This window comes from Schistosoma haematobium, chromosome 1 (assembly GCF_000699445.3).
Source record: "Schistosoma haematobium chromosome 1, whole genome shotgun sequence".
NCBI classification, from domain to species: Eukaryota; Metazoa; Platyhelminthes; class Trematoda; order Strigeidida; family Schistosomatidae; genus Schistosoma; species Schistosoma haematobium.
In genome coordinates, this window is record NC_067196.1 from 8,119,003 (window position 1) to 8,137,971 (window position 18,969).

The 18,969-nt window shown below is 36.9% G+C and overlaps 1 protein-coding gene across 1 annotated transcript; it reads left to right on the plus strand.

The window, feature by feature from the left end:
- Window positions 1-4,611: 4,611 nt before the first annotated feature.
- PHKG2 (Phosphorylase b kinase gamma catalytic chain, liver/testis isoform) lies at window positions 4,612-11,915 on the plus strand (the record flags this gene model as incomplete). The annotated part of the gene is made up of 6 exons (XM_012937856.3): window positions 4,612-4,991; window positions 5,024-5,253; window positions 6,592-6,836; window positions 8,099-8,179; window positions 9,265-9,309; window positions 11,003-11,915. The coding sequence occupies 6 exons, from the start codon at window positions 4,612-4,614 to the stop codon at window positions 11,357-11,359; spliced, it is 1,338 nt and encodes a 445-aa protein (XP_012793310.1). The 3' UTR covers window positions 11,360-11,915.
- Between the last annotated feature and the right edge of the window lie 7,054 nt (window positions 11,916-18,969).

The following is an 18,969-nucleotide window of genomic DNA, read 5'->3' on the forward strand; positions in this document are numbered from 1 at the left end:
AAGGTCACCGTTCCGAAGAAACGAGGTTATCCATCCTCATTTCAATACTTATTATTGGTAATATAAAGCAATTGTAAAATTTGTTCGATTGTCGTGGTTTTAATTAAGGGTTGACATGACTTAAAAAGAAACTGAAGAATATGTGGTACTTTTTTACGTTGAAGTGTCTGACTTTTCACGGGTGCGAATCCAAGATCTCAGCTCCACAGGAGTAGCCCGTATACCACTCACCCCAATCAAAGATCTTGGATTTTTTATGACTTAACACCGGTCTTATGTACGCCGTGATTTGTATTTCCCGTTGGGTTGTTGAGAGGGTAGACTGATTTCGTAACATGCTAAATAGCATAAACGAATACTACGTCCACATACAAAAAATAAGATAATCGAGGAGGTAGGGTCAAAAACCACCTAGATCTACCATTGTTTTGAAATCGTTTTTGCGTCCTTTTTGAAGAGGAGTGCTAAGGCGAAGATTTAAGTAAACGTGTTTTGCCTTGTAGCGGTAAATAAATCCCCAAAATAAATAGCTCTGTAAGTTTTCGACATTGGATGCTAACCAGATTAGTTTTAATGGACTCACCTAGCTGAAGGCGCTCGGTCATGCATCCGCAACGGATCACGTGTGGGAACACTGTGCTCAACTACTATTGCAATCGCTAGCCAGATTAGGTCAGATAATTCCGATATATTGGGAATCGTCAAGTACAACTTCTGATCTCCTCGATTCTGTCTTTTGATTTCTCTTGGTGGGTACGAGTTATATAAGAAGGTGTTACTGGTAAAAGCGTTGTCAAACACTGAATATCTGTGCCGTCTTCATTGGTGAGCCTAACGTGATCTGGTACACCAAATCGTAAACTGTGAGTCTGTTCCATTTTGGGATTCTATATATCATTGCTTTATTTTAATTTTTTATACATCGTGATATTTTTCCCCCGCGTTTTCGGGATATCTATATATTTTTCACTCGTGTATTCTAGTGCTTAATTTTCCCCTATGGCTGAACAGACCACCAAGGTATTTAAGGTTAAGACTATGTTCCCACCCTCGTTCCAGCTCATGCCCTTCTGGCCCGACAATATCGAAGCCTGGTACTGCTACGCAGAAGCCGACTTCCACGAGCACGGCGTGAACGACACACGTGCACAATTCCTCTCAGTAGTCAAGGCACTACCGCGGGAATTCAACGGGTACGTAACACCTAGTATGTTTGCTAGCGATGTTTCTGAACCGTACGAAACATTAAAGCGTTCCATCCTTAAACGAGGAGACCTAACCGATTGACAAATGTTAGACCAACTTTTTAATAACATAGACCTGCAACACGGTTCTGCGACGGGCATGTTGCAAAGGATGAGAGAGGTTATAGGACTAAGAACTTTCGACGAAGGCCTATTCAAATAACTTTCCTTGTCCAAACTTCTCCAACAGGTGCAAGCGGTTCTGGTCTCGTTTCAGAACAACGCCTTAGACGAACTGGCTGCATCTGCCGATCGCATTTTAGAAATTACGAGATCTTCTACCGAGGTTTTTACGTCAAAAAAAGCCTCAAACGACTCAGAATGATATAACCGAGTTATGTCATACACTTACACGTTATCTTAATTTTTGTAACGACCGTAAGCGATCACACACCCCACGTAGAAGCATGTCACGTAAGCGATCTGTCTCTAGACCACGAGAGACAGATAACCCCGACTGGTGCTGGTATCATAACCAGTATGGAAAGTTTTCCAGAAATTGCAGAAAACCCTGCAATTTTCCCAACACGAAACCGAGTGACTCGAAAAACAACTCGGGAAACTTCCCACTCGGCACGCGTTAACGGCAACCGTAGCCGGCGAACATAGCCGTCTGTTATACGTCACAGATGTGACAACGAGAGTTCGCTACCTCGTCGATACTGGCGCAGAAGTTAGCGTTCTCCCAGCGAATTCCAACGACCGACTTCACGAATCGACCCTAAACTTACAGGCGGCAAACGGAAAACCGATCGCTACGTATGGCAAAAGGTACGTTTACCTTAACGTGGGTTTACGCAAACCCATTCACTGGATCTTCGTTGTTGCAGATGTTTCTATGCCAATTATTGGTATGGACCTTCTACAACACCACAATCTGATCATCGATACGCGCAAACGAAGGCTAGTAGACGGAAACACTAATTTGTCCGTTTGCGTAACTTCCTTTCCTGGTTGCAAATTATCCCCAGTCACAATTAAGCATATGATAGACCCACTCTATCAACCACTACTCGATAAGTACCCTGGGATACAACAAACTCAACCGAAACTACCGTGTGTAACCAGCAACGTTACACATCACATCACGACTACAGAACCACCTGTATTCTCTAAAGCACGACGGTTAGCTCCCGAAAAGCTAAGGTTAGCGAAAAACGTGTTCGATCAGATGATAGACTTAGGAATCATACGACCGTCAAACAGCCCATATGCATCTCCGTTGCACATGGTCCCTAAAAAGGACAGTAACGATTGGCGTCCAACTGGTGACTATCGGCGATTGAATGCAAAAACCATTCTTCATCGTTACTCGTTCCCTCACATTCACGATTTGACAGCTACCTTGAAAGGTACAACTGTTTTTTTCGAAAATCGCTTTGGTTAAAGCGTATAACCAAATCCCTATGGCTACTGACGACATACCAAAAACCGCCATCATTACTTCCTTCGGACTCTATGAATTTTTGCGAATGCCTTTCGATCTAAGAAATGCTGCTCAAACATTCCAAAGATTCATAGACGACGTTTTCCGAGGTCTCAACTTCGTAGGTGCGTATGTTGACGACTTAATCGCAAGTCCGAACAGAGAATCACATCTCAAGCATCTGGATCTTGTTTTCGACCGACTACAAAAACATGGCACTACTGTAAACATTCAGAAATGTCAAATCGGAACTGACTCATTAGATTTCCTAGGACACACTATAGATGCTCAAGGCATTCAACCCCTTGGGACCAAAGTGGCGGCAATTCTGGATTACTGAGAACCGACCACGATTAAGCAACTACGAATGTTTAACGGCCTCGTCGATTCTGTCTTTTGATTTCACTTGGTGGGTACGAGTTATATAAGAAGGTGTTACTGGTAAAAGCGTTGTCAAACACTGAATACTTGTACCGTCTTCAGGCTTTTCCTTATTTCTCTCCCTCTCTCACACACACATAGACACCGGGTAAGAGACTTTTTCAATACCGAATGTTTTGTATGTATGTGGCGACGTGTTGGGGTTAAGATAAGACTCTAGGGGTGTCAAGCTGAATAACAGATTGTGCTTACCTGATTCTTTTGATAATATGTGTGTAATCCTCACTGTTTCTTACTGACTCCATGATCGTGACCGACAAACAGTCTAGTGTCAAATATTATGGCCCTGTAGAACTAGGGTCTACTTCGTCATTAGCACTGCTCTAATAATGGATCTAATCCTAAAATTGTAGATTTTTCATGATGTGACTGCCTGATCTATAAAATCTCACGTGGACGTCACATCTTTGTCTAAACTAGCTAATCGTATCGTAACAATTACCAACATGTCTGAGGTTTCTAAAGAACACCTTCAGGCCAGAGATAGAGCAATATATTTATTGGAGGACAAGTTATGCAGAATGACCACGTCTGCGGGGCTGAGCCATGCCATCCAGTTGAATCTTGTGTGAATTCTTACCTCCTTCTCGATTATTGACCTACCCTTCGGGCTAATTGTTGAACATGCATTTTCCCAGTTATCTTATGTTCGGCTTTGAGGATTGTGTTGTTAGAACTAATACTACATACATGCAGCTACCGATGACTATCGGGACTGATGTGTTCGGCACCAGCATCAAGCACTTATATCGTCACTTAGAGCGGTAAATAAATTCCAAGATAAATAGTTCTGTAAGTGTTCAGCATTGATACTGACCTCATAAGTCTCATTGGACTCACCCTAGCTGACAGCGCTCGGTCACGTGTCCGCAACACATCACAAGTGGGTACGTCGAGTTATGCATGCCTCGCAGCTACTATCCAGCTGAGATCAAACGTTCCTTGGCATATCGATAACTGTCTGAATACTTCTTCCCACTTTTTCATTACTGACTTGTGATTTTACTGGGTCGGTATCCCTCGATTATTTAGGTATTATGCATAAAGGCGTTGTCAAACTCTGAATATCTTTGGTATCTTGACACTGATCTTGGAGGGCTGTCTATTATTAATAATGAATATTCGGATAACGACCAACGCTGTAATTTCTAAGTGGGAGCTGAAGGTGAAGAATATTATATTCGAGTCGTAAATTTTTTATACAACATAATCTGTAAGAGGTGGTCTTTTGTCTGTTGAAGAATGCTATATAGAAACGATCAACACATGACTTCAAATTGGAAGAGGCAGATGTTTTTCGGAGAACGTCAAATTCTCCCTCAAATTCTGCGCCTCATTCATAGCTTCAAGGACGAAATAATCAAAAACTTTGTCAACTTTAACACTACTCATCAAAACATTCTGAATATTTTTGGCAAGACTCCATCAATACTTTAAAAATGTAATGATGTTATGTAATTTTCCCTTAGTAAAATATTCTTTCGAATTTTATGAAGCCGTATGCGTTGGCGGTCTTTCGTTTGCCGCGGTTCGGTCGTGCTTCGGGCCAGCGGAAGTGACATGACAATAACCTGCTTGGAGAGGGATGGTGTCGTTGCTGATCTCCGTTTAGCGGATTCCTTTTATTTGAAATATGAAGTTCGGGGTGTCTTGGGTTCTGGAGCCAGTAGTACTGTGCGACGTTGCATAGAAAAAGACTCTAAAGCCGAATTCGCTGTTAAAATTTTGGATCTTAATAGTGGTGTCGACACCTCAGAAGTTATACGTTCAGAATGTATGCGAGAGGTGACAATTCTTAGAAAAGTAGTCGACCACCCCAATATCATAAGAATTCATGATGTTTTCGAGGGGGATGCATACATATTTCTGGTCTCAGAAATGTAAGTTTCAGCTTTCACTTTGATGTCTTTAGTTGTCAAGGTGGTGAACTTTTCGACTATCTTACTCACAACGTCATTATTTCCGAAAAACGTACTCGTGCAATCATGCGGCAGCTGTTTGATGCTGTTAATTTTATCCATGACCGTCAAATCGTCCATCGAGATCTCAAGCCGGAAAACATTCTTCTTGATGAAAATCTTAACATAAAAGTTACGGACTTCGGGTTGGCTGTATTTGTTGACGATGAAGAAGAGCTTAAAGGTACTTTTTACCTCGTTGAAAGTTGCTATTGAGTCAAGACTACAAAAAAATTTTCAAGTTGTTAACTTCTGGCCTTAATGATTATATTCATGTACACTTCAGGGACATTATATATATATATATATATATATATATATATATCTTATCTCCCTCTTGGATTTCGATCGAGCATATGCTCAAATACTCTCAATCCCACAACATTCAAGGTAGACATTTGTTAGATCATTTGGGATACCGAGAATTTCTCGACCTAGTTTAAAACTAGCTGGCACTCGTTAGAATGCTAACTTAAAGCTCCAAGCAAACTGACTTCTTTTGTACGGTTCAAACTTAGCACCAAGTCTGAGTGATGTCTTTACTAACCTAAACTCGACATAATCCTTATCAATTCCTTGAAGCTGGCCGATTTATCTTTTCAAATTACAGTATCATCTGAATAACTCAGCGGTAACGTCTTGGGCTCGGTTTAAACCGGGCAGTCAGTCATGCGTAACGTAAAACATGATACATATCCACCCACCAGGTTTCTATACCTTATTGGCTGAACGCGGAGTTTCGGTTTCACGCTTCATAGATGAATAGCATTGTGACCGGAAAGTCATAAGTTTGGTCCCATATAAGGCCGTTAAAACAGGCAGTGGAAGAGACTCAAATTACTACGAGACAACTGCTTTTCATTCTGGTTTTCGACGGTCCTGTAGCTAACATCGGTACCTGAAGAAATCAGTTTATTTGAAATCTACACAAAACTATCTAAATTAGTTTTAAAGAAATGAATCGTTGTTCTGTAACCAACAATTTGATTATAAGTACTGTAAATTTGAGTTACGCTTCGAGTGCTACAAAGCTCATCCACTTGTTCACTCATTGGTAGATATCTTTACAGCCTAAGTGTTTACATCATTCTTATTGCCAACATTTGAGGCTCCTGATTGAAAACTCATTGAACGTACATATATCACTAATTAAGCAGTTTCCAATACCAATTAATTCTTTCACTTAGGTCTCTCTTTTTAGTATTCGGTTTTACAGACTTGAACCACAGAAAATGTTTGCAGATATACATCTATCAGTTAGCTAGGTCAAATAACAAGCAACATTTTCCACCTTGTTCTCTCTTCATTTTAATCTGCTTATACGTTTCCTAAATAATTTTCCGAACAGTAGATCTTTGTCGTTAACTTGCCTAATTCTCGGTCTAACTCAATAAAATTCGAATGCACTGTCAAAATCGTATGTGTATCTGGATTTTATGGCTGTATGGTTACGAAGTCCTAAGTGCTTCTCGTTGGCAATACGGCGTCACCGTTTAATTTTAAATAAATTTTTACCTGTTAGAAACTCGGGGAACACCAGGTTACTTGGCGCCAGAGGTCCTGATGTGTGGTTACTATGAAGATCAACCTCCTTATGGTCAACCTGTAGACATTTGGGCATGTGGTGTGATTATGTATACTCTGTTAGCAGGTTGTCCCCCTTTTTGGAATCGTAAAGAACATTTGATGCTGCGCCAGATTATGGAAGGCCGTTTCTCTTTTCCTAGTCCAGAATGGGATGATATCAGCGAATCTGCAAAGGATCTAGTGAGTTGCTCTATAAATGTCTGCTTCCTTTATTTGTTATGTACAAACGTCATATTCACTGAAGATATCGTAAATGGCCTGGTTAGTGGAGTACAAGTTATTGAAATGCAATTTAGTATTGTGCTTAGTACATTTTCATCAGTTTTTTTACGTGAGTTAAGTTTGCTTTAGCTCATTCTTGTAAGTACAAATATATGTTACCTCCAATTTGTAGCCTTATTAGAAAAAACTACATTAAAATCCTATATATTTTACACAAAAGTGACATTCTTTTCCCACTATTTAGAATATTTCGTTGGATTCGAACATTGTCTTTTAATAGATGCACATAGTTAGTCAGAAAACACTGAGTTTTTAAGCAATAAACTGCATGTTCAAGTCTCGTTTTATCTGCTGTATCTTGAGCAACCGCGTTGTTTATTAACTTGAATAATAAATCAAGTAGTTTCTTGATGATTTCTTATAATTTGAGAGTCATTTTCATCACGAACTCATTTCAAATAGTAAACCAAGAAAGAAATAAATGGAGCTACTGCTTAAAACTCTAAATAATGCACGTACCGTTACACGCGTATCTATCTGCCTCGTTCCTCAATACAGTTCTGACTGCAGTATAATGTTGTGAGAAAGCTACGGGCGGCCAAATGAAAATGTGGCACCAGTCCAGGAGGTCATTGCCTGTTGACCTTAGGTGTATTGGTAAGTGCAGACTGATTGTCTGGGGTCTACTCGATGGTCTTGATCAGTGGTTGAAGACATTGGGTCAAATGTCTTGAAATCAGTTACAATTGCACAAACTCATTGATTCTTTATCTCTCGAGTTTCAATATCAATTCATATTTATTTATTTATTGATAAACCATAATCTTGTTCTTTCCTTATTACCATTAACACTTCTGTTATTTCATCTTTCCTGTTCATTCCGTTAGTTTAATCCCACTACCTTTATGTTGTGTAAAGTGTTGAACCGATAAACGTTTGGGTCAAATTCTTCATTGTTTATGATTAAATGTTACAACCTTGATCTCACTAGGCTGAGCATAAATTCAAACATCTAACCTAATAATTGAGTGTCTGAGCTATTATTTTTTGTTGAAGAAATCTTAAATATTAGAAGTATATATACGTAATAAAGAACATTCCACTATCCTCTTTATACGTATACTTAACACTATACATAATATTTGCTGTTGACATTTTCGATTAACATTACTTACTTTCATTTTTATATATTTTTCCGTATTTATTGTTTTTACAAATAGATATGTAAAATTCTAGTTGTGGATTCCAGCGTAAGGTTGACAGCTTTAGATTCATTGAATCATGCATTCTTCCTACAACAAGTATGTTCATTCAGCATTTTGGTTTTTTAAATTTTTAGTATATTTATCCGTCGAATATTTAACATTAATAATTTGCTACGTAATTATTTCATGAACAGAAATTTGTTAACACTTTGATTTTATGATTGTTAATTCCTTTAGAATGATATGTATGGGCTGTCAACATTTAGTCTTAAGTTCCTCCCATATATTGTTTGCATGCAGTTGGATCACTTAAGTAGTAACGCTGATATCAAGCATAAGTCTGTTAGTAAAACCGTAAACCCTTATCGACAGAAGTGATTGAAATATGTATGGGACATTTATCCGCTACAAACCTTGCATTAGTGAAAGTAAGAATTTGGTGGTTATTCTATTCAGTACTCATTTTAAAATATTAAGACTCATTCTTATGCTTTTTATATTTTGCAACAAAGTTGGATCTTTTCTCAATGGTTGTCACTAAAATTGTCGCTAGTCAAAACACTTATATAAAACCTTATAAGTGTTGAATAGTGGTTTCATGTTCATTTTCAACTTACAAGTAGTATGCACTCCCAAACTTTAAAAAGCATTTCAACTAATATTCGTCATTTGTAAGTCATTCTAATGATCAGCTTAAAAGTCTAATATATATATGTATATGTAGAAATCACCCCAAAATTAACCAATCCCTAAACTAAAATTTTCGATCAAACTTTAAAGGTGATCATTAAAATTATTTCATACTTAAACTCGTTTCGATATTTACAGATACAATTCATATCTACTGTTTTTTTTTGCTTTTTCCTTGTTTATCTTTGTGAAACTTTTTAATGCAGCTGGTGGCTTAGTGATCAGAGTGTTCACAGACTAAAACTGCGTTCCACCTAGTTCAGTTTACACAACCGAGTATTATCACTAACTCTCACACCTGGAGTGTAGCTCAAGGCCAAATATACGAGCTTGTACCTTGTAAATAAGTTATTAATAATGAAGAAAGTCTCTTCAAAAATATGTTAGGCAAACCACTGTTTCTATATTTTAATTGCATGCATATTTACTTCAGAAAATTGTATTTGAAGCATATACTAGTAATTTTCTCATTTATTTTATATTTGTTTCAGCCTATAGTTGGAAAGACAGCCTTCAATGCTAGACAGAAATTTAAGGTGAGACTTGAGAATAAGTGTTTATTATCCTATTTTGCCTTTTGCTAACAAATTACGATTGTATGTCAGACTTCAGTCAGGAAAAGTTCACGTCCCTGATACACCTCGCTTAATGACTTCATAGATTGGTTTTGTATTTAAGTCTAGCCACTCCCGGTTCTTTTTCCAGTTCACTCCTATATTAGCCAGGCTTTGATTGTACTGTAGATGGTGATTAGGATACATCTAACGTGTTCCAGTCGTCTCAGTTAAAGATCTTTAGTCTTATCAGTCGATTTACCATTTTTGTTTAAAACTACTTTTGAACTTAACAAAATTTGTTTGGTGGTTTTGTCATCGTCAAGGGGATGCTTCGACGATTCCTGTAATCAAATATTTTTTAAAATACATCGACTTTTCACAGCCGTAAACTTACAGAGGAAAAATCTGCTATCTAGTATATTCATTTTCCGATCAACTGAGGAACATGATCTATACTACAGGTGGCGTAGGTTTGTGTAGTAACATTAATATTACTAATTTCCAAGTAGATTTGCATGTATTCGATTTTAAGTCTTGCTTTAGACTTCGAGGGCTAGTAATACTATCTAGTTATCGAAACTTAAGTATGTAGAGTGGAGTGAAATGGAGTTCAAACCTTAGAACAACTGATTCAAGGTTTAGTATTTTACTCACCAAACTACTGAGATTTCAACTAACTAGCCTACAAGGGCTAGTGAAACCTCAGCTTTTAATCAAATTGGGTTTATTTTCTGATAATGTATTGAGTTTCTGATTATATAGAGTATGCAACTAAGCCATTCAGCACTGTTTTGATTTAAATATGTAAATAGTCATGACGATTTTGTTTTCGAGACCATTTATTATTCTTCAGTGAGTAATTTATCCCTCACTTTCCTTTTTATTTTGGTATTTACTAAAATTCCGTATCAGTCAAAATTATCTATATGTGACTGAGGAGAATGCAATGAGAAACACATATAGATTCATTGCACTCAACAATTTATTTATTTGAACACATAAAGATGATTGGTACAAGGGAGCACCAAACACATATGCGCCACACAATAACAATGAAGCCAATAGCAGTTATCATTGATTTGTGTAAGGACTGTAATCCTGTCCGGGTTCCCAAACCGAAGCAGGTGGTTTTCTTAGGAAGCCACACCCGGAGCTTTCGACCTGAAGGTCTAATTCACAAGGCAGTGAAGCAATGTCAGGAGATGCAGTCTCATGGTAGCCGGTGACCAACAATAGGTTCATACGCCTATTGTTCCTTCAGGATCCTGGAACCCATGTGTACCATTAGTCTGGAATCAGGGTTTTCCGACTCCTCTAGGTGGACTCTCCGTGTTCACCAACCCGGTTAAAGCGCCGGACATTGGCTTTTCATGCTCTCGATTTCGTAAATAACAGTAATGCCGCGAGAAGGCAGTGAGTAGGACTTCACTTTCAGTGGCTGTATGCGTGTGGCCATATGAGAGCATTTGGAGAGGGAGAACTAACTCTCCCTAACCTCGGCCGTACCAGGGCATTTGGATGCCATTCAACAAACCTTGTTTTTTTTCGATTCTGATACTCCGAAATTTTTTTAATGTAATTACTACAATCTCTAAATTGTTTTAATTAGTTAATTCAGGATAATAAATGACCACTAAACTGTTATCTCTTTTTCCTTTAACCAACTATATAGACTGGTATGTTGGCTGTCAGTTTTATATTTTATCTACGCCGTTTAAAAGTGGATGCTGCCTATTTAAATATCAATCAGTTATCTATGGATCCATATTCAAATAAGAAATTGCGTAAAATTATTGATACACTTGCCTATGATGTTTATAGTCAATGGGTTAAGAAAGGTGAAGAACAAAATCGTGCTGAATTATTTGAAAATGTACCACGTCGTGATATGATTGATACACCAGAAGCAATATTTCACAATAGTCCAAAACGTTCAGTGTTAGCCGGTGACTCCGTGAATTATACACCTTTCAATTTTGAAGATGAAGATGATGATGATATCAGGATACCGATTAGAATTGATTATTAATAAACCCTTTATTACAATCTGTAGTCTAAACTTAGCCCCCTCCCTACCTCCTCTCTCAATATATATATATATATATATATATATATATATATATAACTCGGTGCAATAAAACAAGTAGGCCCTACATGTCTTAACAACGAAAACATCATGTATGCAAAACCTACCACTTATTCAGAACTAAACTTCCTTGGAATATTTTCTTTTCATTTATTTTATAATGTATAAAGGAATTTATTTTTATTCTATCCTTTTCTCTCTCATTTTCATGTCTTCATTCTAGTTGTATTGTGTTATTTTGCATCATTTGGTTAGTCAAGTTGTAATAATTCTAGTTTATTACTTATTTCATTGGAATGCTCCGTTTGTTGTTGTTTTTTTATTAATAATAATAATAATAAGAAATCACTCATTTGTCATTTTTAAACTTATTAATAACTTTATTATTTCTTTAAAACAATTAGTCCCTTTTTATAAATTTTGATAGAGCGCAATAAAAAAACTGGGGTTGATCAGAACGATATGATGTATTTACACCATACATTTCGAACAATCTGACCAATATATATTTTCATAAGGGGTTTTGTGGAGACTTTAGTAATTTCAGTAGTTGAAATCATGAGTCAGTTGAAGCTAGACCATCATGAAAAACCTGGAAGCACTGGATGGCCGTTTCGTCCTAGCGTGGGACTCCTCAGCGCATCCACGACCCCGCCCCCTGCGAGATTCGAACCCAAGACTTATCAGTCTCACGCGCGAGCTGGCCGGCATCCAACGGTGTCAATGTCTAACTTCAACCAATCCACGAAATTGCTCTCCCGTACACCATTGTCTTCAGTAAGCTGATGTCTCACAACAGACTTGGTTGAACTCCACTGGTCACTGCTTCTCACTAGAACCCCAGGAAAATTCCCCTTGAAGTCTCACTAGTGAGCAGATGCCTATTATCAGAAGGGATTTTGTGGAGGCTTTAGTAATTTCAATAGTTAAAATCATGAGTCAATTGATTGAATTTAGACATTAACACCGTTGGATGCCGGCCAGCTCAATGGTCTAAGGGTTAAGCGCTCGTCCGTGAGACTGAAGGATCCTGGGTTCGAACCTCGCAGGGGGCGGGGTCGTGGATGCGCACTGCCGAGGAGTCCCACACTAGGACGAAACGGTCATCCAGTACTTCCAGGTTTTCCATGGTGGTTTAACTTCAATTGACTCATGATTTAAACCATTCAATATATATTTGTCAAACCATTTACGTACTATTAAACTTGACTAAATGAAAGTTCAAATAGAGACAATGATGAAAAATAACATAATATAGTAGGAATAAAAGCCAGTCACACCATTGTAGGCCATAAAATGGCTTGACAATCACCAGTGCGCAGTCATGATTATGAGAAATTTTTTTATGTACACATGAAGGGGGTTTGAATTTGCGAATACCGAACGTTTCTCCATGATGCAAACACATCGTATTTCTCACTGTCTTATCAAAGGTACTATTACTATCCAAAACAGCTTATTTTGATTGAAATACAAAAAGCTTGCCTAATATCATGAAATACTTGTCCAATTAACTGGGTGGATGGATCGAACCTAGAGGGCAGTCCTTGAGGTCATTGGTTACTGGACTGAGTCGTTTTGTTAGGTAAAGATCGTTCAGTTGGTGTGCTTGCAACTATCAGAATTAATGGTTGGAGACTAGGTAAAATGGCTTAAGATTAGTTGCGATGGTTCACATGTATTCGATCTGTGTATTCCTTACGGTTTTAGAATTATTCTGTCCCACGAATTCGTTCTTGGACCAGATCGTCTATGCCTAATGTTTGCCATCACCACTGGCACTGTTTATGCTTCCGTCATTTCTGAGTTTTTCTAGATAATATCATCTCTATGTGATGAAATAATAGGGGGTCATAAATTGATGCACATGTTTACTGGGTTCAACGTTCTGTACGATTGGCCGTATGGTATTCGAAAGGGAGTACATTGTGCTTTGAAACTAGAACTTTGTGTCACAGCTCACTAACATCGCGGTAGGATTAAAGATATTTTCCTGTGGATGTAGTTTTGTAACCATATTCTAGAAAGCTACTGCTCACTGGTTTTTTGTGTAAGAGATTGAGAGATTTAATAAACAGATTGCTGATAATACAAATCCATTTCCTGATATTGTTCCTCTGCTTTGTGGACATAAAACGTCGTGAGTGGGGGTTGTAACAAGGCTGATCCTACTTCATTTTAGGTGTTTTAACATACTAAAGCTCTTACAAAGAATAATAGTTAGATTTTACAGTAAACAGTTTCTGCAGTGGGGATTAAGAACTCGGCGAGAATTCACTTAGCTAAATTAAAGGTCAAATTAACCTTCAACACGGGTTCGGTAAGCTGCGGTTATCCTAATATCCCGTATCAAATTATTAACATAGATTTCCGTGAATCCAACTTTGTGTTAGAATTTAAAAGATACGTATTTGGTTTTTATTTCATTCCAAACGTTGCCTTTGATGCCAAAGAATATGTAAAATGCAGGATAAACGACGTCAATTTCTTCAAAGAATACTTAGACACTTGTTTATTTTAGTAAAAGAATTTTTTATGATTACAGCACCACAAAGGTCTCCGGCTGGTTAAACATAATTGTGCCCAATTGTTTTTAATTAGTCTCTTGAGAAGGGTATCAATAACGAGTAAACATAATTTCTTACTACTAATAATAAATACCGTACAAACTAAACTAGTTGATACCTATCTAAACCCAGTAGCTTAATGAAGATAAGTAGTGGGCTCAATTTTCATCGTGGATATTGACATTGGGTTGTGAATATATTGGGCTGATAAGTCATAAAAGAGAGAAAAAAGTTCTCTGAATCCCATGATTAGCTGTTATCTAGAAATATGCTAGAATAAATAACGATTTGATGACAGTAAGTTATGGACATAAATATAACATTCGTATGACATTTAGGACAGTTCAGTATTGTTAACATATTCAAAATACAATTATGAAGTGAATATTCTTCGTAAACAATATATAGTTATGAGATACCAGATGAATTAAGTAGCCTTACAACGCATTCTACAATAAATACTGGTCAGTTAAATTTAAACTGATCAACCTCAATTTACATATCTTTACAGGACGAAGGTTATATCAATATCATATGAATCTAGGATTCAAGTTTCAGAAAAGTTAAATGTCACCAAGAAAAACGTTTATATTGTAGCTGATGAATTGTACACAGTTATAATAATGACGAATACAGTTTCCAAGGTGGTGTGTGAAACTTTACTGTACAATAACGAACAATCAGTTCAGTATAACTATCGGTTATCAACTTTTCCAACTTGTATACAGTCTCTAATCAACCATTTTGATTGACACATCAGAGTTATTGACAAACACCTAACATACTATTTATGATTTATGTCAAAATAAGTATATTTTAAGAGATAAATGGACTTGTTTATCAACTTTATTAAATGTTTTAAGTTATCGATGTATAATAAACGAATCAGTGTAAAATTAATAATTAGAATGGATTATTATTGACTGAACTAATCAGTTTTGACACTTAAGGAATAGAAGGTCGAAAATGATGTTGAATAAGTTTAGGACTTTATTGAAATCACGAGCCAACTTAAGTCTAACAACCTGGGAGCACTGAGTACCCATTTCATCTTAATATGGGACTGCTCGACAGTGAGCATTCACAACCACACACGCGGGACCGGTCCCGAGCTCGAGTCTTGGATGAATAATACAAAGGAGCCGCATACTAAAATGAAACACCCGACCCATGCTTTCAGGATGTCAAACTCAGTTAATAGCTGTTTCATTCATTTCCTATGAAAGTTTGGATAGAGTACTTCAGTTATCAATGAGTGCTGAACAGTTTACTAGGTCAAAATGGATAGAGAAAGGAAAACCGGGTTGAGCATTTCCCGAGTGAACAATATTTACAACTTTATGGATAGTAATAATAAACGAAGCAGTGGATATGTGGGTGGTAAACTTGACCAAGTAAACAGTCTACTTACTAGTTATATCTCAACCATCCACATACTTGATCTACCATGCAAACTTTGTGCATTCTGTCATATTCGTGGAAACGCTTAACTGGCTTGTACTTGGTACAGAAACTCGAGTCCAACGATGTGTAGGGAGAACACAAGACTAGTGATACGGATTTATTTAACCCTAAAAATAAATGAGATCATTGCTTGTTATATCACATTGTGTAATTTAACAAGTCCTGTATGATTTCTTCGGTGTACCATAATATTGTAAATAACCTATGGTTACATATTAATCAGTTGAAAACTATTAAATTGTCACTAAGAACTACTCCACATAGTTAATTTGAAACATTTATAGTCTGTGATGGGTAATAAATGACTTTTATGTTTATTTGAATGAACTAAAGGTGGGTCACGAAGATAGAGTATATACATTTTCAAGGATATTTAAGTGTATTTGTGATTGAAGTCTTGAGTAACGGGGTAAGACAATTGTTAAGTTCAGACTATAGAACAAACTAGGAGAAGAAAAGAAAGTGGGCGAAATCAACATTAAAAAGAACAAAGAGAAAGATGTGACTTAGTGATGAGGAATCAATGCATCTCACAAAGTATAGGACTCAACACCGTTTACTGGTAATATGCCTCGAGAATAAAGTCTGAGAATCAGGTTTTTTGACGTAAATGGCTAGTGAGTAACCTACAAAACCCAATCTCCTGTATTTCACAAGACCTCTGATCACGTTTATTTTTATATCCAGCACTTTATATATATATAAGCGTCATTTGAATAAAATAGAAACTTATTCTAGTACTCACTGGGATCTATTCATTCGAGGAGTTCTACTAATAATTTAGTAAAGTGAATACTTAGAAATTGTCCACACCTTATCAACTATAGAATCAGAGCAATATTTTCTAAAAACAAAACAATTCTATTGTTAAAAATACTGAAACTATCTTCCATAACAGTTTGTTTGAAATACTGTTATTGCTTGTGTCCTGTGTGCCCTGTTAATGTATAACGTGACGATACCGCTAATTAGAGAGCAGTAAATCATCGATAGGACCAACGACACATAAAACCCGTGAGAGCAGTCTAGAGTACTTATCGGTCCTGTTTCCTGTCTAGCCCAGCCAGTTAAGTCCAGAACACTAATCTCAGCCTCTGTAATATGAATCATTTATTTCAAACATACTGAGTTTATATACCAACCAAACAGACCACATCGTACCAATAAAATAGGCAACAACATTTGTACAAGATTTAGCAAAATGTGGCTATGAATAAGGGAGATAGTAATTGACAGACAGAGCATAATTCAAGAATCGTAAATTGTGCAATGTTAACCGATGTTAGGGATGGTTGGGAGAAAGTTAGGGGCGGACAAACCAAAACGTGGCTTCAGTGCTTGAAGACACTAACTTCTAGTCTGAGTCATGTTGGTAGATGCAGACTACTTGGTTGGGGTCCGCGTGACTATCGTAACCAATGGTTGGAGACTCTTGGCGACATGGCTCAAAATCGATCACAATGATGTCGGTGTATACACTGTCTGTCTTCCCTTAAACTAAGAGATTAAAATCGCTTCATATCTTTCTTTCTACCAACCAATTCTTTCTTCCTGTACTATATCATTATATGCAATCTCTCTTTTATATATTACTACCATTGACTTAACTACTCCTATGAGTCCGGTGTTCATCTTGTTGTGCTAATGAGGTATGGCATATTGGACCGATGCATATATGTGCCTGGTCCTACGTTGTAGCTGACTGACTCATAGGTCAAAATAAAGCTCATAATAAGAGGGACATGAATATGAATAGTTTAGTTACTTAACAATTATGCGAAGTTTTAGTTCAGAAATAGATTCCAACAGTTACCATCCATTATTCTTATCGGGATACAACAAATACAAGCTAAACTATTAAAGTGAAAGTTAATTTATTAGACATTAATTCATCCATCTCTTCAAGAACATATATTTAAATGACCAAAGTGTCAGTAATTACAGTTCTGAACTTTTTCATTTTGTCAAAATTACAACTATATTTTAAGGAAAACTAATACAGTTATTATCATACACTGGAGAAGATGAAATGTATTAGTGTTTATTAATGCATACCATTAATACATTGTTGTAGTATGTATGATGAAGACAATGAATTCAATACACGAATTTGTAATCAAACAATGTGAATCATGAAACTGAAGAACAAATGATCTAATCAATCATAAAGCAGTACCAATGATATGTACTAACCCTTAAGCCATTCAAACATTTTTTCCATACGAGAGCTAACGAGCACAACATAAACCGCATAAACCAAAGTAGATGAGATGATTTCTAAACATGCAACTTAATGATCAAAATTCGAACTATTAAAACACTAATCCTGAATATAGTATACTATTAAAGTAGTATATAATTCCCAAAAGATAAACAGATAATTAACAAAAAACGAAACTATTATTCATTCGAACCCAGGACCCATCAGTCTCGCGCCGTGCGCTCAACCAACTAGACCGCTGAGCTGGCCGGCATTCAACGGTGTTAACGTCTAATCTAATTGTTTTATTTAAGAATTTATCAATCCGAAATGTAATCATAATTGTGCAATGAGAAATTGAATGGTTAAATAGTGCAAACCAAGAATAATGAAAATACTAAAACATTACTATATTTACAATTATATAATATACTCTTGTGGGTCAGGATAATTTTACATTAGTTTTTAGGCGGACCGGACACCATCCAGACTTTCACGTGACAACTCAAACCCGTTTAACAGGAGAGCCAGACCCCTCCCAGGATTAACCCGAGCAGTACAGCTCAATCCCATTTGCAGGAGAGCCAGACACTACCCAGGCTTAAAATTTGTAGCCCAAATAGTACGGCTTAATCCTGTTTTCAGGAGAATCAGGCACCATCCAGGCTTAAACTTTATAACCTGAGCAGTACACCTCAATCGCGCTTCACAAGACAACCATATACCATATATGCTTTAATGCTACAATCTGAATAGTACAACTCAATCCTGTGGCGCAACCACCACACAGGTACCAAGCACCCTGGTGGACCATTCATATACACATTTACTTCACATGTATAATTGTTCCGATCAATGATCGCATGAATCAATTATGCACAGAACGAACAGGTCAAAGTTGACCTATTCCGCTTACACGACAGTCAAACTCATTAATATTAGCAATAGCGACATGCCTTACAATGGCCCTTAAGAACACTGAAAATCAATCACCACTATGAATGAAATCGGCTAACCAGCAAATCAATTTTTTGCATGAACAGTCAGCAAAACTTGCCAAAGCAATACCGAACCATCCACAATATCAATGGCGAACCTCTAGTCTCATCTGAGACCTTCAACTCTATATAGCAATATAGCTTAGACTGCATAGAACACATATGTAGGGTAGTAAACGAAATAACCTAGCATGAAGTGTTAAGGCTTAAAGAACGTCTCATATGTGACCCTGAGTTCCATATAGCAATATATATATATATATATATATATATATATATATATATATATATATATATATATATACAATATTAAAAGATTATTAC